Consider the following 21,576-nt stretch of genomic DNA (forward strand, 5'->3'; position numbering starts at 1 on the left):
GACAAACATGCTAATAATTCCCATGGGTCCCCAGGCTCCAGCCCTGAATGCTTCTGATTCCTTCCTGGGGTCCTACTATACTGCTCCAAGGAGCTTTGGTTGGAGGGGATGTAATATTGTCTGAGGCACTTGTGTGTAGAATGATGACCAAGGGAATTGTCCATCATGCTCCGAGGAACCTGGGCAAAACCCATAGGAGCCAGCCCTAGCCCCAGCTGGACTTTGGACCCCTGACTACCCGATGTCAAGAGACAGATGTGTTGCTTTATGCCCCGTGTATGTGGGCCTTGGAGCACGCAGCTGGCTGCTCCAGGGTATTGCTTTTGCCAGGGAGGCCTCAGCTGATATCTACTTTCTGTTCAGAGTTGCCTCCTTGAGAAACCTCTATGAGGGAGGTCTTCACCTCGAAGTACCTCAGCTGCCCCTCACTGGGATGGGACCAGATCACTAGATGGGACTGATGCAGGACCCCTTCCTGACTGTTGCTCTGTGGTCTCTGGCCACGCCTGCTGCCTGGGAGGCTGCCATGGCCTCACCTCTCCAGCATTGTGTTACTGCCAGGTGCCCTTAAATCCCTCTGGGATTCACTTCCCCACATCAGGGCATTTCCTAGAATGCATTATCGGCCAGTGGGTCCACGCTGGAAGGGAACTGGGTGCTGTGTCCCCATTCCTGGTCCTCAAGGCTAGCAGCTGCTGTATTCTGCCTGCCCGAGATCTTGTGAAGATTCTGTCAGAACAGACATTTAGATGGGTCCTGGCTCCCAAGCTCTGGCTATCCCTGGTTCTAAAAACATTACCAAAGTGTTTCAGCTAGGGGCAGAAAGCTGCCCTCCTATGGGCTGGCTGCTTGGGGAAGACCCTGGTAGCCAGTCCTTCTGAGACGGCCTGAGGCCACGGGGATGGAAGGAGAGGGTGCAGGATGGGTCAGAGCAGAACCCACGATACTCAAGTTGATACCATCATATCATAGCCTGCATGTCCATGTACCTAGGCCACAGGCTCTGGGATTATGTTGCAGCTGCCACAGATTCCTTCCTGGTCTTCATAATGGTCTTCCAGGGACAGTACATGCCTGGCAGCTAATTTTAGCTAAGAATGACCTCCATGGCGCTGGCAGCCAGGCACGAGCTTACCCCTAAGGTGCAGGTCTAATGGGCCGGCGGCCTCACCCTCGTGAAGAAAGCCACAGGACCACCTGCAGGCTCATACCCTGACTTTCCAGGTCCCTGATGTGCAGACAACGTACTCTGGTGACAAGAAGTGCCCATGCTCTAAGGTCCTGCCAGTTATCCTTGCTGGGTGACCCAATCCACACTGTCACGAGGCCTCCCTGCAGCGGGCTCCATGTAACCCCGTGAACTTTTGTCTCCCACCCAAGGGCTTGAGTACCAGAGGCCAAAGCACCAGATGTCCTGTGATGACATCGAGGTGCTCTCCACCGGGACACCCCTGCAGCAGGAGAGCCCTGAGCTGTACCGCAAGGGCACCACCCCTTCTGACCTGACCCCCGACGACAGCCCCCTGCAGAGCTTCCCCACCAGCCCCACGGCCACCCCGCCGCCAGCTCCTGCCTCCAGGAACAAGATGGCGCACTTCTCCAGGCAGGTCTCAGTGGATGAGGAGCGAAGCGGGGACATCCAGATGCTCCTCGAGGGCCGTGGAGGGGACTATGCCCGCAACAGCTGGGACGAGGAGAAGGCTGGGGCCTCTAGGGGTGTCCGCAGTGGTGCCCTGCGCAGCGGCCAGCCCACTGAGGATTTCCGCACCCGGGGCTCGGGCCACAAGCAGCCTGGGAACCCCAAGCCCCGGGAGCGGCGGACGGAGTCCCCCACCACTTTCTCGTGGACTTCTCACCACCGGGCAGGCAATCCCTGTTCTGGGGGCCCCAAGCTGTCAGAGCCAGATGAGGAGCAGCTGAGCAACTACAAGCTGGAGATGAAGCCCTTGCTAAGGATGGATGCCTGTCCGCAGGACACGTACCCCCAGAGACGGCGTCACAGTCGGGGTGCTGGGGGAGACCGGCGCTCTGAGGACCGGGGCTTTGGGCTGCAGAGACTGAGGTCCAAGTCCCAGAATAAGGAGAACCTCAGGCCAGCCTCCTCTGCAGAGCCCACGGTGCAGAAACTAGAGAGCCTGCGGCTGGGGGACCGGCCCGAGCCCCGTCTGCTGCGTTGGGACTTGACCTTCTCCCCACCCCAGAAGTCCCTGCCTGTTGCACTCGAGTCTGACGAAGAGACTGGGGATGAGCTCAAGTCCAGTACGGTAAGTGCTGCCCAGCCCTGCAGGACAGAGGCAGTGGGACCCAGGGCCATCGGGTTACTCTGCTCTGTGCATTTCCTCTCGAGGGGCTGAGGTGCAGCTAGTGTGGGTGTCTACAGAAAGCGGAGATGCTGCGCCACAGGGATCGTACTTGCTTTAGATTGATCCCTGAAAAGGCTCCCCATGGGCTCAACCCTTTAGAAGCAGGGTGGGTGCCCACGAGAGCTCCTGGGGGGGAACCAGTCTGCCTGTGCTTGGCATCCTGCCCCTGACTTGTGCAGACCCGTGGCTGTCAGTGGCTTGTGTTCTGGATCTGGGCTAGAACAGGGCTGAGGCGCCTCTGTCCAGACATCCTTTCTTCCCTGAGTATGTTTCACTCATGCCAAATGCCAAAACTGGTCAGGGTCCAGCTCCCAAGAAGTTGATGCTCCACACATGGGACAAGAGGATGGAACCCTGTAAGGCTGCCCTGCAGCCAGGCTCTAAAGCCTCCCTTTCTGTGGAGCTGTAGTTATCCAAGCAATGGGAGGTTGTTAGGAATCCATAGCATTGAGGTTCCTGGGCCCTCTAACCTTTGGAGGTTCATCATGTCCCATGGGGTGTAGGTCAGACTCCCACAAGAGTTCCCTTCACTGGACCCCAAGAGCAACTCTTTGTCTGGCCAGACACCCCTCGTCTTCCCCTCCCTGCCTCAGGTTAGGCCTTTTGAAGGAAAACAACAGCCTCTCCTGGGCCAGAAAGGACGGGACATTTAAGGGGCCTCCTGTATCCTCTAAGTCCACAGCTGGCTCCATGAAAGAAGACATGGGCGGGATGCTGGCTATACAGAGCCTGGTGCCCTGGGTACCAGTGGCCCCAGCAGACAGGACCCCATTCACCTGCTATGGCACAGATGGCCACCCTCTGGTGCCTGGGCTTTTGTGACACCTAAGCATCTAGCTGTGTGTGTAGACGGAGTGCTCTGTGGCATGTGATTTGTATGGGTCACACACCTGTGCCAGGCCCAGGGGAACCCTCTGCAGGGTTCCCGTTGCCACTTCAGCAGGGGTCAGTGTCCATCTCAAGGGGCCTTGGGATGCTCTGGTTTCATCTGACAGCCCCAGCAGTCACTTGCCCTAGGGGAGACGTTTCCTGTGGCCCTTGGCTCTCCTTGAAGCCACCGATTATTACTTCTTACTGCTAAATTCTAAGATGTCTCCTCCGCTCTGGCTGCTGCTGGGACCACAGCGCTGGCTTGGGCCTCACCCTGCCGGCACACAGCCTGCTGCGCAGTTGTGCGCATGCGGAGTGTGTGGCTATTTCAGGAGTGGCACAGCAGTGGGCAGGGGTGGGAGGCTCAGGAGTAGTTCTATATTTAGCCCACTTCACCGAGTTGGCTTTTTTGGGTGTTTTAAGACGCAGCTTCTGGCTGGGATTGTATCTCAATGGTAGAGTGCACTTGCCCAGTGTACATACGGCCTAGGTTCAGGCCCCAGCACCACTGAAAAGGAAAAGCAAATTCTGAGCCACACCCATAACCCCAGCACTCCAGAGCTGGATAGAGGAGCACCATGAGGTCAGCCCAGCCTGGGCTACATAATAAGGCTGTCTTTTGTGAGAGCACAGTGTGTAAATTGGTTGCTGCATGAACCTGGGGACATAAATTTGATCCCTGGAACCATGTTTTGTTTTGTGTTTAAAAAAAAAAAACATCAGCCACAGTGGCATATGCTTATAACCCCAGCACTGGGGACATAGAGACAGGCAGATTCTCTGTGGCCAGTCAGGCTAGCCCACTTGGTGAGCTCCAGGCCAGTGAGCATCTGTGTCCAAATAAAATGAGGAGGGAGGCCCCTGAAGGAATGTGGGATTGTCCTCTGACTTCCATATGCATGTGCATACCTGTTCACCCATACATGTACACACACATGAACATCCACACAAGGGACATACACATGAATAACTAAAATAAATACCCAAAGTTCCCTAGGGTAGATATGCAAAGCATGGGGACCAGCCACAGGCTGGCCTTAAAGTGTAGGGTGGGAGAGCCAGAGGCTTACAGTGCAGGGTCACTGTACCCTAAGGCTTCCAGTGGGGTGAGTGATCTGGGACACTCTCTCACTGCCGAAGGCCATCCACACTCCAAGAATAAGAACTGAAGAAAGGAACTCCAGTCCCGCGCTCCCCACCCCCCGCCACCCCCTCCATCCCCAGCCCTTCCATCCCCGTGGCCCCAACTACCTGAGAAAGTAGGCAGGGTCTCTCTGTAGGTGCCATGCTGTTCTACGGACCTGAGAGGAGGTTGGGCGAGGCCCATGAGTGAAGCAGATGGGAGGTGAATGCCCCCTGCCTGCTTTCAGGGGTGACCATGAGTGGCCTCTGGGAGGTTGGCTTCCAGGCATCTCAAGACCTGTGTGTTCCCTTCCAGTGCAGGGCTCTGTACAGTATGGCCCGGCCTGTGTCCTGGGCAGGGAGGGTGGGTCCTGACTGGAAACACCACTTCCTCCAAGTTGTCTGGCAGTGGCGGGTGGGTAGGAAAGACCCAGGGCTCTGGCTCACAAAGTTCCTAGCCATGGTAAACTCTGTGGTCCTCTCTACACCTTACAAGACTTCTCTGAAGTGATGGAAAGAATGTGAGTCACCTGATCTAGACTTCCCATACCTGGTAGCAACTGCAGAAGGTTCCTGATGGTTAGGTCACTTTGGTGGTGGGTGAACTCTTGATGAGATAGGGGCCTGGTCCCAAAGCTATCCTGCTCCTCTGTGCTTTGACATACCCATGGATGGGCCTGGGGCTGGACAGAACAGCCGAGAAGGGTGTGGAGCAGTGGGCTTTTCTCCAAGCCAGGCATTGAGGGGACAGGACCCGCCCTGGGCCAACTCTGCTGTTAAGGTCCTTCCCACGTCCTTGCAAGGCTGGCTCAGCCCAGATATCACAGACACTTCAAAGTCCATGCCACAAAAGCACTGGAGTTCAAAGGTGACTGCTGTGGTGAAATCAGTGGAGGCAGGCTTCCCTGTCCGCTCCTGCCATGCAGAGCCTGGGTCCCCATCCATTCTTCAGCAAAGTGGTAATGGGCTGGGCTGCTCGGGTGCCAGACCCAGGCAGGACTGACTACTAGGATTGTCCTTGGCTTTTTAAAAAGCCCCTGCTTTGGCTGTGGAGGTAGCTCAGTCATAGAAAGCACTTGTCTAATGTAATCATTAGCATCATAAAATAGAACATACGTAAGAAGCCCTCTGCTTAGCCAGGCATGTGGCACACACCTATAACCCCAGCATTCAAAAGGCTGAGCCAGGAGAATCGAATCCCTAAAGCCTAACTTCTTGGTCTGTTACAAGCCAATGTCTCTGGCAGACAAGAAGCAGACTCCTTTTGTGTGGAGTCTAGGGTCTGGGACGTGAGCTAGAAGGTGCATGTGTGTGGTCAGCAGGCCGGGTACCTTGTCTACTCAGAGGCTGTAGGGCGGAGCCTGAGGTGCTTGCTCTGCACCCACGGGGCCTGGCCAAGATGTCTGCAGTGCTGGTTATCGGGCTCCTCCCTGGACTGCTGGCTGTCAAGGGCAGATGCAAAGCGTCCACGATGACGGGACTACGGAGCTTCCTCCCCCTGCACTGCCTGCAAAGCCTGCCCCCGGGAGCGGGGAGAAAGCAAGGTGCATGAGCAGGCAGCCGGCCAGGCAGGTGTCTGGGGCCCTTCGAGGCATTGGCTGTGATGAGGGTGACAGCGAGCCGGAGCCGTACTGAGAAAGACAGAGCTAAGGGCTTTAGGAAGTGCTAGGAGAAACTAGGTACTGGGGGCATGTTAAGAAAGCAGCCAGAGCCGGGCGGTGGTGGCGCACGCCTTTAATCCCAGCACTCGGGAGGCAGAGGCAGGCAGATCTCTGTGAGTTCGAGGCCAGCCTGGGCTACCAAGTGAGTTCCAGGAAAGGCGGAAAGCTACACAGAGAAACCCTGTCTCAAAAAACCAAAAAAAAAAAGAAAAAGAAAAAGAAAGCAGCCAGCGGGCAGCAAGTAAGTCTACAAGCAGGAAGGAGAGGGAGCAGGGGAGATTCCAGGTGACCCACTGAAGAGTCTCCCACCAGGTTCACGAGAAAGATTAGTGCAGAGAGCCCCCAAGACACCGGTGAGTGCTCTTGCAGCGGGGTGAGCCTTCTCTGCCCTGGGTGTTGGCTACTCTCATCTGGGCACCAGTGTGTAATGAGGCCCTGCACTGGCGTCTCTCTCACTGTCCTCTCTGTTCCAGGGCTCAGCTCCCATCTTGGTCGTCATGGTGATCCTGCTCAACATTGGAGTTGCCATTTTGTTTATTAACTTTTTCATCTGACAAGATTGTTGTGACCACGGAAGCGATGATGTACAAAAGGGACGTTAAAAGCAAAACAAAAGGGGGAATCCTGACTCGGACAGCCCCACGACTCCTGTCTTTCCACGGAAGAACAACATGATTGGGTATCACTCACAGTTTGCCTTTTTTTCTGGGTAATGTTTTTTGGATTTTAGCCAAAATTCTTTGCTTGTATAACACGATGCTGTGTGGCATGGCAGGAGGAGGCCGGCATGCCACCCCTCCAGCTTGGTATGAGAGGGTCCCGGCAAACCAGCGGCCAAAAGATCGGGATCTTCTTCGTGTTTCCTGCCGGGTGTGGAAGGTGGCAAGCGAGAGGAGGCACCTTCCCAAGGGTGCCCGTCTAGCCGGGGGAGGGGGAGGGCAGCTGGGGAGCGCAGCTGGGGAGGGCATGGCTCTGCCCTCCTGTCTGGAGTAGCTGCTGGGAGTGTGGGCCCAGGCCCAGGCCCAGGCCCAGGGACAGGGGCAGGGCGTCCTGGCCTCTGTCTCCATGGAGTCTGTGCTGCGTACCTGTGGAGGGAGAGGGAAGCCCCTGCTCTTCTTCCCAGAACAGACCATGATCCCTCTTCTCGGCACTGCCCCACGGCCCTCCTAAGGAGGCTGCCTCCCCACACTGAGTCTTACGGCGAAGTCTGTTCCCCTGCTGCCCTCTGCTCACTCATTGTTGGCCCTGTCCAGCCACCCTCCCTCCAGACCCAGGGAGGCCATGCTGCAGACGTCCAGGGCTAACCCCGATCTGGCCAGGCACATCTGAGCCCTGATGCCAAGGGGCTATGGCCCACATGCCCCGGACAGCCTGACAGCACGCCTGGGCTGAGCATGTGGCGATTTGCACCTAGTATGCAGGATGTATATTCAGGCTTCCGTGTCCCTGGCAGTGACGCCCCATGGAGGACGTCACCTCTCACTGACCTCCACGGGGTCTCACATCTTTGCACTGTGCCTGCCTCGACTACCCCTAACAGATATGCATATTCCCTCCAGATGCCTCAGTGCTACTCCAGAGAGAGTCTGGTCCCGGGACAGGAATGTGGTTGAGGCCAGTGGCTTGAATGTCCTGGAGACTGTTGCATACCCAGCACTCCCCGGATGTACAATGTAACTTGTTTCAGTCAAACAACAGGTTCCTCATGTCTCTGCCTTCTCTACCAGGGTTGTTCCCTCATCCAAACAAACGAACAAGGGATGCCAGCTCGACTGGTACCCATGGCTCCGTCAGTCTTCTTGGGTGCAGCCCATCTGTCTTATGGACTCTGCCTTGCTTTGCTCGTGTTCAGCTGTTCTCTGCTACCTTTCGAGCAGATTTCTTTACTACAGTGCACTGGATTGCTATATTTTTAACCAGAAATAAACTACAGATTAGAGCATGTTCCAGCGACACTCAGCTTTATTGTTTCCGTTATCCACCCTGCTCCCTAGCCACTGCCTGTCCCTTCTCCCAGGCTGGTTTGGATCAGGGGTCGAGGTCGGGGAGAGGCTCAGCAGGTACCCTGATGCATTTCTGGTGTTTCTAAAGGGTTCTTCCATCTTTTTGTACAGCTTACTTTTCCATTCACTTTTTTTAATATCAGGTTGCTGCAGATCTGGCGTGAACCAAATAAAAGATTCCTGCTCTTTGCAGCCATGAGAGCTGTCCATACAGGGCTATGTGAGTTGTAATTCTGTCTGCAGACATGAGGGGCTCAGTGTGCATCCCAGGAGCTGCATGACCCAGAAGGGTGCTGACTCATGGAGGTGGCACATTGACTCACGTTACCTTGACATATGCACAAAGCACAGCCCAAAAACGTGCCTAAGAGGCTCTCACAGAGGACAGCCCTCATCCACTCATTCGCTCTCAGTAATGCCACCGTAGAACCAAATCCACAGCCTGGCACTCCACTGGCAGCCTGTGGTACACGCAGCACAAAGCCACTTCTCTAGTCCTGGTGGATTCCAGGCAGAGGTGATGGAGACTGAGACGCACACTGGGTCTTGGGGGCTCTAGCAAGCTGCCCCGCAGTGAAGGAGACACCTTGCGGCAGCCTATGGCTGCTCCCATCCGTGCAGAGCCCACTTCCTCCCTGAAGGCAGAGTAGATGCAGCATGTTGAACAAGAGGAGGATGGTGGCCAGTGGGGACAGACCCGTGTTTCACTCTGGCTCCCGGGGCACACAGTATGTGATGAGTTTTCACTAAGATACAGCCTGATCTCAGAAGATACTTTCGGAGTAAAGAGAAGTCCTTTCTGGAGGAGGTGGAGGATACCCAAGGCCCTTGCTGTCTGCAGCACGGCTGTATGGCTGCTGAGTGTTGAGTCCTGCACACTGAAGGCTCATGCTGGCACATATGGGGAGCCTGGATGAGTCTCGGCATGATGACAATTTTGAGGAGTCCCAATGTCTCAGACCAGGCAGCAGCAGAGCCCAGGATAACGTAGTGATGGTGCTGGTCAGAAATTCCACACAGCTCCCACAATGCAAGGGGCATGCACAGGATCTCAGGGAGCGCAGAGAGCAGACGACTTTCCATGTAAGTTTCTGTTTTGAGCTAAACTACTGGCCAACACCTGATACCAGGCTCCTCCCATGCACACTAATCCGAGGAACCACAGCCCTGGCCAGGTCAGTACCCAGGGCAAGCAGAAAGCAGCCACACTTCCCAGTTCCAGCTTGTTCCTGCACCCTGGCCAAACAGGTCCAGTTTAGACAGCCCACAGGGCTACCCTCAGGGAGGCGAGACAGTGCTGAGAGCCCAGAGTGCTTGGAGACCCAGCCACAAGCATCAGTGAACATTTAGGGAGATGAGAGGTTCTGGGGTGTCGTCCTTTCTGGTTAGAGTCTTGGTTGCACTCCACAGACCTCCAAAGCCCTTGAATGGCTGGATAGTTCCATACATTTGCACCTGCCTTGCTCCAGATGTCTCTTGGCTGCTTGTTTTTTCCTCTCTCTAACCTTCCTCAAGAGGATGTGGGACATTACACTCTTCCTCCAGCTTAAGCTCAGTTTTACTTCCTGCTCGTCTTCCCACGATTGCAGCCTCTGGTCTCTGTGATCGACTGACGGCCACACAGGCCACTTCTTGACACCCTGGAGCTTTGTACCATCACGTCACCATCACAACAGGTTAGCATCCAGACTAGGATGGGCTTGGGACCCTTAGCTCTGCTGGCTCACTGAGGTCCAGCTCCAAGTCAAGCCCTCACCAGGACAATCAAATGTCCCCAAGTGCCAAGAACTATCTGTCCTGTGTACCTTGGCCTTTAAGGAAGAGAAAGTATAGCTGTCGTTCTTAAACTTTCCAAACAAAAATAGCTAAGCTGCATGCCAGTGTGAATTCTGGGAGCATGCCCACAAGACCCAAGCCGTCTCTTCCTAAGGAGCTGGACAAGGCCTTCATGGCTGCATGACAACAAGGGGACAGGTATGCGGCAGGCAGGGAAGCCCTGCATGGGCAGCTGCAGTCCTCGGTGGCCGAGCGCTCTCCAGACCCTAGCACACTGCTCCCGGAGTCTGCTTCTCCAGCCCTCTCCCAGTGTGGCCAGGCTGAAATGTGTATCGGGCAGTCTCCTTGGGCTCAGTTCCCTCCTAAACCTCAGACATACTGGGACTACATCAAAGTGGGGAGTGGGTCCGTACATTCCACAGGAGCTGCGCTGTGGGAACACAGGTCAAAGGGTCTCCAAGGGTGTCCCAACAGGCAAGGCCACACACAACTACCTCAATTCTGGGCTAGCCTGTGCCCATCCACCACAGACTGCAGGTCAAGATGCAAGTGCCAGTGGCTAGAGAAAACACTTCAGACGGACTCACCCTGCCCTTTGTCCTAACCCTCCTAGGTGCAGATGGCTCTCAGCTGGATGCCGGTCCCCCATCCTGTTGACAATGCCTGTCAGCATGCTGCTTTCTGTCTACCTTGGTGACCTTGACTCAACTCTGGTGAAGGTCAGCCCAATACCAGAGCTGTCTCTCCAAGGGTGATGTCTGAGGAGGCTGTTGAAGATCCTATGTCCTAAGGGCAAAGTAGCCTTCAGGTTGCAGATTCCCCTGAACTGTGCAGAAACAGAAACAAGTGCAGCCCGTGGGGTACACTGTGCAGCCCGTGGTTCAACCTTGCCCACCAAAGAGGTTCTGTTCTCTCCCTCTCGGGCCAACATCCACTTTAGTAGGGATATCCCACCAATTCACCTCCAGCAAACGGCTCTCACAGACCATTCTGAGTCCACAGGGCAGACACTACTATCCAGGGTGGGTGAGCAGACACGTGGGTACAGGCTGAAGACTCAGGGCACAGAGGGCAGCATCGGGTGGTGTACAGCATCATTCCTCCACCATGAGACCAACACCTGGCAAATGCTGCTTACAAGACCCGCCAGCCTGAGCACTGCCCTGCGGGGAGCAGCGGTAGCTACAGAAGCCCGGGTAGCTGTAGGCGGCAGGACCTACAGCTGGAGACAGGTCCACAGACAACACCTCACACTCAGTGTTCTCTGGGCTGGCACTCCTGAGCCTGCTGTTGCCCACAGGTCAGCTTCCCTCCCAGCAGGCCAATCCTGAATGCTCTAGCTGGAGCCTACTGATTGCACCATTGAGCATTCCCCCAAAGAAGAGCCACCCAGATGACCTGAGGACTGTGTGCTGAGCTTCCCGTGGCCACGACTGGTGTAGATGCCTTTTTGTGACCGAGTCAACAGTCTTCATCTGCTTGACCTTTTCCTGATCTTTCTTTCCTCTTGGTGCATGTAAACCACCCATTAATGCGACTGCTCTGCGGATAAGGAGGGGCTGTTAACTGAGTTACATCACTGGCACAGTGGCTGCTCTTGCCTTGGCCTCTTTAGTTGGAAACAGCTTGGTTAATCAAAAACTGGAAACAAATCCTCTCTAATGAATGTAACTTTAAATCAGATTTCACACCTGAAGCAAGGGACACTCACGATTCAGAATTCTCTGCTCCTTTACTTAATAAACTCATTTGAAACCACAGGAAGCTTGTCTCCTTTCATTACAAACCACCTTCCCGAAACCCCCAATGCCACAGGTGCAGGGTGGGTGGAGCCTCTACCACCCGGTCCCTCCCAGTCTGGAACAGGAGCCCCAGGAGAACACCCTGCCAGAGTGATACCCTACAGTTAACTCCTTGTTCCAACACCAGATGGGAGCACTGGGTGCTTGACTTTCTCCCGACACACTCCACCTTTGTGGGTAGGAGGAGGGTATGGGACAGGGATGAGCCCTTATCGGGGTCTATGGGGGTCCAGCCCCTCGATAGTCCCCTCCCAGGGTCCAGGAAGAATCTACAACCAGCTAATTAAATGAATCTATGTACATGAAACTCCTTAGTTCATACACTGTAATTTTCTGTGACAGTTCTCTCTCTACACAGCTTCTATTCTGCTCTCATGCCTAGCTCCTTCCTTGCCTGATTTCTCTATATTTATCTACTACTGTCCCCTCTAGGTTCTATCTTAATTCCTTCATCTAGTTCTGTCCCTTCTAGGTTCTCATATATCTAGTTCTTTCCCCTATCAGCTCCTTTCCCATCTCCTCTCTCATCTTGTTCTTCCCCATCTGGCTCTTCCTCATCTTGTTCTTTTCCATCTGGTTCTTCCTCCTCTTCCATCTCGTTCCTCTAGTCCTCTCTTCCAGCCCTTCAATCTAGTTCTTCCCTATCTCAGTTTGTTCCTCTCAAGTTCTTACCCATTCTCTTTTCTCTTCCCTCCCCTGTGCCCTGGAAGTCCCGGTATATAAAGGGAGGGTCTGAGCTAAATTGTGTAAAGCTATTACTTAACATCCACCTCTCCTAGGCGGTGTCTCCTTGTGGAATTCTTAAGTCAGGAGACTTGCATGTGGCTGCTATCATTGTTAGTCCTCGCAAGTTGGGCGCCCCCCTGGGAGGTGTCTCCTTGTGGAATTTAAGTCAGGAGACTTGCAGGTGGGCTGTTATCATTATCCTCAGAAGTTGGGCACCCACCTAGGTGGTGTTTCCTGTAGTCCTTGAAAGTGGCTAAGGGAGATAATCTGATTCCAGAGAAAGCCTTTCCTGAGGCTGTTCTCCAAATACCTGGAATGTGTATGTCCAGAGAGTGATCGGTCCACACTGTTAGCCCTTCCTAGGGAAAAATCAGTTGGAAAAACTATGAAGACACACATGATTTCCATAACAGAATACAGCTGATATATAACAAGCCAAGTAACACCAAAAACTCCTTGGGATTTGGCTTCCTCTGGAGGAATTCCCTGATTTTATGGTAGTGACTTTACCATAACCAGCTGAGTTCTTATGATATATTCCTGTGGCCTGCAGCAAGCCCTCATCATCTAAGCCTCCTCCCCATCAAGAGGGTCACCCCATCTCCCTCATCCTGCCCCTGGGCAGACCATCAAGACCAGGATGCAAGCTCAAAGCAGCTCTAGCTGTCTCTAGCCTGCACTGTGGCTCCCTGCTGCGCTGACAGCCACCGGGTTTCTACTGGACACAACTGTATCAAGAACACTGGGTCAGACTGAGTGACCGAATGCCGAGTGCTCTGGAGAAACAAGTGGCAAGTCCCTTGGGGAGACTTTGCTCTACAGTGCTAACCTACCCATGATGGCAGCAGCACTTAGTTCATTTGGCACGTGGATCTGAGAGATGGCATACTGACCTCACACTGCAGGGCTGGAGCCCCACGATTCCTTCATATAAAGGAACAGCTATCCCTCCCTAGAAACCCATGTCTCCTTCCTACAGCATACCAGAAGGGTTTCTGCATGCAAGGCTGTCACTATCTGACCAGATCCGGTTCCTCCGGCAGGAAGGCTTCTAGCCTTGGCACTTTAGTGTATTTGTTTCATTATCTGGCCACTGGCTTGCTACCTGCAGCAATTCACTCTTAAAAGTCAGAATAAACACCATTATCAAACCATTAAAACACAATCATACTTAGAATAAATAGTAAGGGTTTCCAGCCTGGTGTAGTGGCCCACGCCTTTAATCCCAGCACTAGAGAGGCAGAGTTAGGTGGGTCTCTGTGAGTCCAGCCTGGTCTAACTAGTGAGTTCTAGGACAGCCCGAGCTACACAGTGACAACGTGTGTGGAAAACAAAACGAAATGAACGCTAAGGGTCTCCAGCTCCTTGGTGTTTCCCTTTGTTAGGATTCAACTCTACCAACCCCAAGGGATCCAGGGCCTCTGAGCAACCCCTTGGCCTCAGCTAATGGCATGAATTGGGTGGCTAGCTCAGCACTCCTGGGGATACCATACTCAAACCCCACAAAACCCACCTGGAGCCACAGACTGCTGCAGGACAGAGCAAAAGGCACAGGTGGCATGCACTCCAGCAGCCCAAGCTGCACACACTAACTGTCCTGGTCACAGTAGCCACAGTGACACTGGACATCCCCCAACAGATAGAGGCAGCGGCTGGGGAGCCATGGTCGTCCTGGGTGTGCCCTCCCCTCCTCACTGCTCCACGGTAAGGTCTGTCTTCTTGCACTCAGCCTTGTGACCACAGTCAGGTAGCCACCCATTCACCCTGTGGGCTCACAGCCCGGGACGGGCAGCAGATACTTCCCAACAAGGAGCCAATTCCTTGGAGGTTTTCTATTTCCCTCGCCTTAGTTCAGAAGCAGGGTCTCACTATGTAGCCCCGACTGGCCTGGAACTCTCACTCTTCCTGTTTGTCTTGGCGTGGGCACTGGCAGTGCTGGGGTACCAGACCCATGGCAATGGGTTCCCGGCTCCCTGACGCCATGAGGGGCTAGGTTCTTGCCCTGCAACCTCCCTGTCACTTCACAGAAGATAGCCCTGTGCCCAAAGAGGAAGAGAGAAGGGAAGGTGCCACCACTTCCTCCTCAAAAAGATTGCAATGGAGGGGCTGGAGCAAGCGACAACTCAGAGCTTCAGAGCACTTGCTGCCTTTCCAGAAGACCAAGGTTCAGTTCCCAGCACCCATCTCACATGTCTTACAACTATCCCTGGAACTCCAGCCTCAGGATCTGACACTCTCTTCTAGCCTCCATGAGCACTGGCACACATATTCACATAAATAAAATGAAAATACACATCTAAGCCAGGCAGTGGTGGTGCATGCCTTTGATCCCAGCACTCGGGAGGCAAAGGCAGGCAAAGCTCTGAGTTTGAAGCCAGTCTTGTCTACAGAGCAAGTTCCAGAGCAGCCAGAGCTACACAGAGAAACCCTGTCTCAAAACCCCCCAAAAAATACATGTCTGAAAATGAGGGGGACCCCCCCCCAAAAAAAACCCACTGAAGCGGAGCCATGGACCTGCCCCTATATCCATAACATTCTACCAAGAGACCCAAGCACAAGGCCAAGCGGCACAAGAGCCGTAGCACTCCACAGCAGCTTCAGGTGACTGCTGGGCTGCTGGTGACCTTCCGTTGGATGACACACAGCTCATCTCCTTGTTCTGCAGAAGAAAGAAAACCTTAGAGAACACAGCCCAGTTTTATTAGGACAAGAGCACATATCCTACGGGTCCCTCACGTTCACGTCTCACTCTAACCTTCCTTCAGTGTGGACGAAAGCTGTGGTGAGGGCAGTGACGTCCTCATCAGACGCTGACACCCACTCTGCGGGGGCCTCCTCCTGCCTGGCTAAAGGACACCAGCGATGCTGCAGCCACCGCTCAGTCTCATGTTTGGCCGGCCTTGGCAGTGTCTTGCACCGCATCATCAACCAGTGTCTTTGCCATGGCATGGGCTACTTTCAGCACTTTCTTCTCCTTTGCCTCGGGCCCCATGTGGTTCCGGGCGAGCTTCAGCCAGTACTGTTCAGTCCGGGACAGGTACTCTTCGTACTGCTCCCCAGGCGCCACCTCTGGGTGCTGTGGATCTTTCCATCCCAGAAGGAAGAAAGAAACAGAGCATGCTCAGTCAGGCAGTTCCGAGGAAGCAGGGCAATGTTGCACTGCATGGCAACTTTCCTGGACCCACCCTAGACACAGACTGTTAAAGCAGCCTCCCACAGAAGCACTGCCCAGAACAGTCCCCTGCCTAGGGTTCTCACCTGCCCCCTCCTCAGCACTCTCCTCCGTACTGTCCTCCTCCTGGTCCTCATCTCCCCCCTCTGCACCCTCTTCATCCGAGCTGCTGTCCTCTTCCGAGTCTGTCTCCTCCAGCCACTCCTGAGATTCTGACAAAAGAAAACCAACACAGGGTCTGGCTACAACCTGGAAGCCAGGGACACACACAGCGGGGAACTGTCATCGCCTCACAAAACCCCTTCTTCCACTCATGGAATGGAACAGGAACCCCAACTCTTCCGCCCTGAAGCCTGGGATTAACAGAACGGCACATGCCTCTCAGACCTCAGCAACTTGGGAGTGATGCTGTAGTGGGCACCAACTCCAGCCACACTGCCATCCCAGCTGTGGGCAGCTGAGTGGAGGCTGCCTCTTCCTGGGCCCCGACAGCCCCAGTGGTTCCCAGAAGACGGTGACAGACTATGAGCAGTGCCTGTCCTTAGACATGCAGGTTTAGTCTCGAATCTCAAAAAAGTGAATGATGGACCTGGGCATGGCAAGGCATACTTTTAATCCCAGAACTCAGGAGGCAGAGGTAAGTGGATCTATTTCAGTTCAAGGCCAGCCTGGTTTTACAGCAAGTTCCAGGTCAGCCAGGAATACAGTGAGACTGTCTCCTCCGCCACCCCCCAACAACAACATTAAAAGATTTGGGACCAACAGCAGTCTAGGATAAAATGGGTATGTTGTGATTTCTGAGCAGTGAGGGATGGAGACAGCTACCACCTGAATGCCAGCCACCAAAGGCAGGCTCAAGTCCTGCCTGGTCTGCACTGACCCTGGAAGATGAGAGGCACATGTAGCAGGCCTGACCCAGATACCAGTGACTTGTGCTGTTACCCATTTTGTTCCTGCTTAGCACCCAGAGCACAGAGGCGTGTGCCAGGTATAGAGCCCCCCTCTATACCCAGGTTCTTCTCACGGAAACTTGGGTGAGTCAAAAGCAGGGTTCCCTACAAGCAGGGCAGAGGCTTTCAGAAGATCAGCACTCCATGGGGGCCTCACCCAACCCGCTTACTTGGATCTGTCTCTACCAAGGTTTTCCATCCTTCCATCTTGTGAAGGTCAAGGCAGTAGAGGTCACTAAGGGTCACCTGGCGGTCACCAGCTTCAAACATGCCGCCGTAGACATAGAGCAGTCCATGCTTGACGGCCAGCATGGCATTTGAACGTGGACATGGCTCCTGCCCAGTGTTGCTGGCCTCCAGAGCACTGTCTTCAGCATTCGGTGGGGGTGGCACCCCCGGCCCCGAGGGAGCAAGCACTTGTTTGATAGTGATCACAGTCCCATCTTCAGCCACTACCTCTTTGATCACCTCCAGCGGCTCTGGGGCACCAGTCCCCCCACTCTCCTGTTCACCTTCACGTTCCTCTCCTTTGCCCCGCCGCCGCTTCTTCTTCTCCGACTTGGGGCCCTGTAAACACAACTCAAGCTGCACAGCAGAGCAGTGACAGCCCTCCCTCCACATGCCAGTCAGCACGCCATCTAACAGGCCACTCCTGGGAAGAGGGGCTGAGCAGTGACAGCCCTCCCTCCACATGCCAGTCAGCACGCCATCTAACAGGCCACTCCTGGGGAGAGGGGCAGAGCAGTGCAGGGGTGAGCACAGGCACCCCAGGTAGCAAGGACGGCAGGCTAGGAACAGACTCTAGCCATCACTGTAGTGAGGGACAGTCATTCCTGAGTCCCACACTGGGAAGTACCCAGGAAGACCAGGCCTGGCTAACATGCAGACAGTGTATCCATTCACGAATGTCACTTACAAAAGAGATGCAGACTTCTCCCAGCCAACAACAGGATGGATGGCAAGGGGGTCAGCACTCCCCACTGATCTTCCAGACCATGTAGGACCCGCAATCACCATCAGTTCAAAGGTACCCTCCCACTGAGTTCTCCTGAAGGAGGACATGTACTCTGTCTCCCTGGCCACTCTGCGGAGTACAGCTGAGTGGCTCTCTAGTAGCCTCTGTCATCTAGCAGAATGCCATGCTCACAAGATGGCACTTACTGAGCTATATTCAATATTCAAATATGCCAGCCAACCTGGGTCAGCTCCTTGTTCTAGACAAGAGACCCACTGCATCCTGAAGCTGCAGTGGGAGTCTCACACATCCTGAAGAACATCATGGGGCCTGAGGGCCAAGTAATCGGAAAATATAAAGCTAACCTACACACTGGATTCAATGCTCTTGGCCATGTCAGAGACGCTGAGTGCTCTGCCTGGTGTAGCTTCTCATGGCAGAGGCCGACATGTTCAAGGATGCTTTCTAACAGAGACCCTTCCACGAGGCTGAGCCCACAGCAGGTACTAGCTCCTCTCATTCTGTGGGCACCCAGAGCAGTTGCGTGTGCAGATGCCAGGGCTGCCTGGGGCCCTCCAGGGACTTGTACCTGCTAGTCTGTCTGCTCCAGGCAGGTCCTGGGCAGCAGCCACACTGACAAGGATGACAGAAATGAGGGCTGAGCGCAAGTGACAGACACGAACTGGCACCGAGAACTTGACATGCTCTCAACACCTCAGCTCTGTCAACGAGTGGTAAGTGACACCAAGAAAGAGCAGGGGCCCCCAAACCAAGGGGGCCACAAGCCTAGTCCCCCAGGACCCACACATAAGAGCACACGGACCTTAAAAGGAAGCAACAAGGCCTGAGAGTGGGCAGGAGACAGACAGGTAATGTGGAAGACTCCCAGGAGCCTAGGCTACCTTCAGCTGTGCTGAGAACCAGCGACTCCTGGCAGCATCATAGATATATAGGTCACTAAAGAACGAGCCCTCCAGGCTCTCCTCCTCTTCCTCATCGCACACGCCCCCAAAGACAAGTATCTGATGGTTGGGAGCCATGGCCACTGAAAAGCCAGACCTTGGAGTAGGCTTGACCCCTGAAGGGTTAATCCGGGTCCAAGTCCATTTGCCTGTCAAAGAGAACAGAGAAAGGGGTAAGAGGGGACATTGAGCGCCAACCAAGAACACAAAGAGAGCCCTGGGCACCTGGGATGAGGATAATTGCAAGAGTTTGAAATCCTGTTAGGCATGGAGTCTCGCTTTATTTCCTATGCAGGAAGAGGGGATGCCAGTCAACAATGCTCAAGGTCCATCCTTCTCAAAGCTCAGTTGCGTGACAGTCTATGCCCCAGACCCCGCCTTCTAAGGGACCATGGCACCAACTGCTGAGAGGCAGAGAGGTAGATATGGAGGTGCCCTCTTGCTAGTCGAGGCCCAGAGCCTGAAATATACCTCACTGGAGTCCAAGCCAGCCCACCCAGTCCTGAACTACACCACCTCTCCTCTGGAGACAGCTGCTCTAAGCTGTCCCAACAAGTGCCACCTTCATCTGACAGTGCTGGCTATGTGGCCTGGTATGACATATGGAAAAGGTCTTCCCATTGCTTCTGGAAGAAAGAGCGGAGATTGTCCATTCACTAGACACTAAAAAGTGCTGGTGACCGTGCACTGGGTAGTGGCTGACAAGGCCCACAGTGCAGGTAGGACTCTGGGCCTGCCCACTTGTGGTCACCAGTCAACTACTCACAGCGGCAGATGCTGTGGGGAGGTACTAGAGATGAAAACACACCAGCATGCAGCATGGAGTAAGTGAAGCCCACCATCTTTTGCTGTGCAACCAGTGAGTGCTGCTCACGGCCCAGGACCCCCCTTTTCATGGGGCCTGGTTGCTGGGCACACAGGCCAGCAAAACACTGTCGAGCCTCCAGGTTCAAGCGTCACAGGTCCCCAACCCTAGGTTCCTGCCAGCAATGGCAAATGATCTCACCAGCCCCTACCACTTCGAAGTGCTCATGGGCAGATCAGTTCTGAGGCTTCACTTGAAGAATGCTGGAGCAGAAAAGGGGGAGTCTGTGCATGGCTCTCCTCACCTCACAGCAGAAGCTCACAAGGGCGCAGAACACACTGTCAGCTCGGCAGCAGCCCTGGCACCACAGCCAAGCCTGAGCCCCAAACTATGCGCCCCAAAGCCCAGGCCATAGTACTCAGTAAACCAGGACAAGCCCTACAGAATTCCACATCCTAATAATGATTGTGTGCTTCTGAGTAAGAACACATTCTTTAAAATGTCAAGAAAGGGGGGCTGGAGAGATGGCTCAGAGGTTAAGAGCACTGACTGCTCTTCCAGAGGTCCTGAGTTCAATTCCCAGCAACCACATGGTGGCTCACAACCATCTATAATGAGATCTGGTGCCCTCTTCTGGGTGTGCAGACATACATGCAGGCAGAACACTGTATACATAATAAATAAATAAATCTTTTTTTTAAATGTCAAGAAAGGACAGGAAAACAGCAGCTCCTTCCTTTCCATCTCTCACACCACATCTACCCATACATGGCTTCCGCACCTCGGGGTCCTGAGAATGCATGCATAGGGAGCCTGCCCAAAAGTGCCCTCCCCAATTTTTTCTCTCAGCATGAAGGCCACACCTGAGAATAACACAAATATTAACACATGGCTTTCAAGAGGGACACAACAGCTGAGGGATCTGGGCTCCTGCTGGGTTTCAGGGCACACTAAGGGCTCACTCATGTCATATAAGGCACCATGGCCCAATCACTCCAGAGAAAGGGGTCTGGTCCTTGGCTCTAGACAGACAACAGGGATCTCAATGCAGTTCCCATTTTGATAAGAGGGACACATAAGCTTTGTTTCTGCCCAGAGGCTAAATGCAACCCACCCAAAGGCCACACAGCCAAGCCCCAGTCCTCAAGGCACAGCAGTACCTTCTCCCCCGTCCTCAGGCTTCAGCAGGAACATGTCTGAGTGCTGGGTGCCTTTGTCCACATCTTTCTTGACTCTCTGCAAAACAAAGAAGTCTTGAGAACCAGCCTGGCTGCAGCAGCACTTAAGAGAGCCCAGACATGGCTGACCGATTTTAAAGCCACCACCAATGGCCAGTCACGCTGGCTGGACCACTGCAGTATGCTCTACCACAGAGCTCCCGACCATCCACAGGTCTATACAATGTGATGGACCCACACACAGCAAAGTTCAGCCATACCTCACTCCTGTGCCACCTTTCAGGCGGTGCAGTGGCACGGTGTGGCAAGAAGCATGCCAACACCACTTACAGACCTCCTGGAGCCTTCAAACCCACACACCCCCAGCCCCTAGCTTTAAGCTTCAAACAGTGATGCTGACCGGCTGCCAGCCCTGAGCCCACAGCACATACATCTCCTACTCAGCACCCCAGGACCCAGACGGCTGCTTGCCAAGACCATCACCCTGAGAAAGATGCCAGTCCACGTAAATGTCTTCCCGTATTGTTTGTGCTGAAATTCTCAGTTTCAATACACTAGATCATGCCACCTTTCCATCTACAGGAAAACGGAAAGGCAGCACAGAAGCCCTGCCTGCCCTAGCAGCTGCCGTCGCTCATCCTACCCAGATGTGCAGAAGCGACACTGACCAGAGAGACCAGCCAGGCCCCACGGTCCCCATTTTCTCTGCTGTTGCTTCTCTCCCTAGGGTACCACTCAGGTCCTACATGTCCTGCAGGCTGGCTAAGCTCTGCCCTAGGGAACCACTAGTTCCCCTTTCCATCTGCACTGTCCAGAAGGATGTGACAGGAATGGCAGGTAGGAGGTAGGCGGGCACACAGGGTATTGTCCTTAGAGACCAAGTGCTGGTGTTTTTGTGTCCAACTGTAATGAAAATAGCAAGTCTGACCCTCTGGCCTCTGGCTCCCTATGCTTCCCCTCTCACATACGCTCCACCACTGGGACACCATCTGCCATGGGCCATCCATGTCCAAGCCGAGATTTTCAGCCTTCAAGCTCATTTCATAGTCAAGTGTGCCCTCATAGTCTGGGAGGGCTGAAAAAAAAATCTCTTTTAAGTCTTCAGCCGGTAGCATCTTATTACACTCTCAGAAATAGGGCCACTATGTGTACCACAGGACTGCTGGGCTTGCTCATTTAAATGAGACTCGATGTGCACCACGAGTGCACTCAACTCTGCTGAAAATAAAGT

General features: G+C 54.1%; 2 protein-coding genes across 3 annotated transcripts in view; one reads left to right on the plus strand and one right to left on the minus strand.

The window, feature by feature from the left end:
- Nucleotides 1-7,960, plus strand: part of Jph3 (junctophilin 3) — a 62,545-nt gene extending 54,585 nt beyond the window's left edge. Inside the window, exons 4-5 of the mRNA XM_006990138.4 lie at nucleotides 1,381-2,264; nucleotides 6,490-7,960. Of these exons, the coding sequence (XP_006990200.1) occupies nucleotides 1,381-2,264; nucleotides 6,490-6,570 (965 nt within the window). The 3' untranslated portion in view covers nucleotides 6,571-7,960. The remainder of the gene's footprint in view (nucleotides 1-1,380; nucleotides 2,265-6,489) is intronic.
- A 7,041-nt stretch (nucleotides 7,961-15,001) lies between these two features.
- Klhdc4 (kelch domain containing 4) overlaps nucleotides 15,002-21,576 on the minus strand; it is a 32,323-nt gene continuing 25,748 nt past the window's right edge. For both annotated transcript variants that reach the window (XM_006990137.3, XM_016008464.3), the window contains exons 8-12: nucleotides 20,328-20,403; nucleotides 18,303-18,511; nucleotides 16,616-17,012; nucleotides 15,582-15,707; nucleotides 15,002-15,407 (exon numbers count right to left, since the gene is read on the minus strand). In XM_006990137.3, the coding sequence (XP_006990199.1) occupies nucleotides 15,208-15,407; nucleotides 15,582-15,707; nucleotides 16,616-17,012; nucleotides 18,303-18,511; nucleotides 20,328-20,403 (1,008 nt within the window). In that variant the 3' untranslated portion in view covers nucleotides 15,002-15,207. The remainder of the gene's footprint in view (nucleotides 15,408-15,581; nucleotides 15,708-16,615; nucleotides 17,013-18,302; nucleotides 18,512-20,327; nucleotides 20,404-21,576) is intronic.

Source organism: Peromyscus maniculatus, chromosome 5 (assembly GCF_049852395.1).
Source record: "Peromyscus maniculatus bairdii isolate BWxNUB_F1_BW_parent chromosome 5, HU_Pman_BW_mat_3.1, whole genome shotgun sequence".
NCBI lineage: Eukaryota > Metazoa > Chordata > Mammalia > Rodentia > Cricetidae > Peromyscus > Peromyscus maniculatus.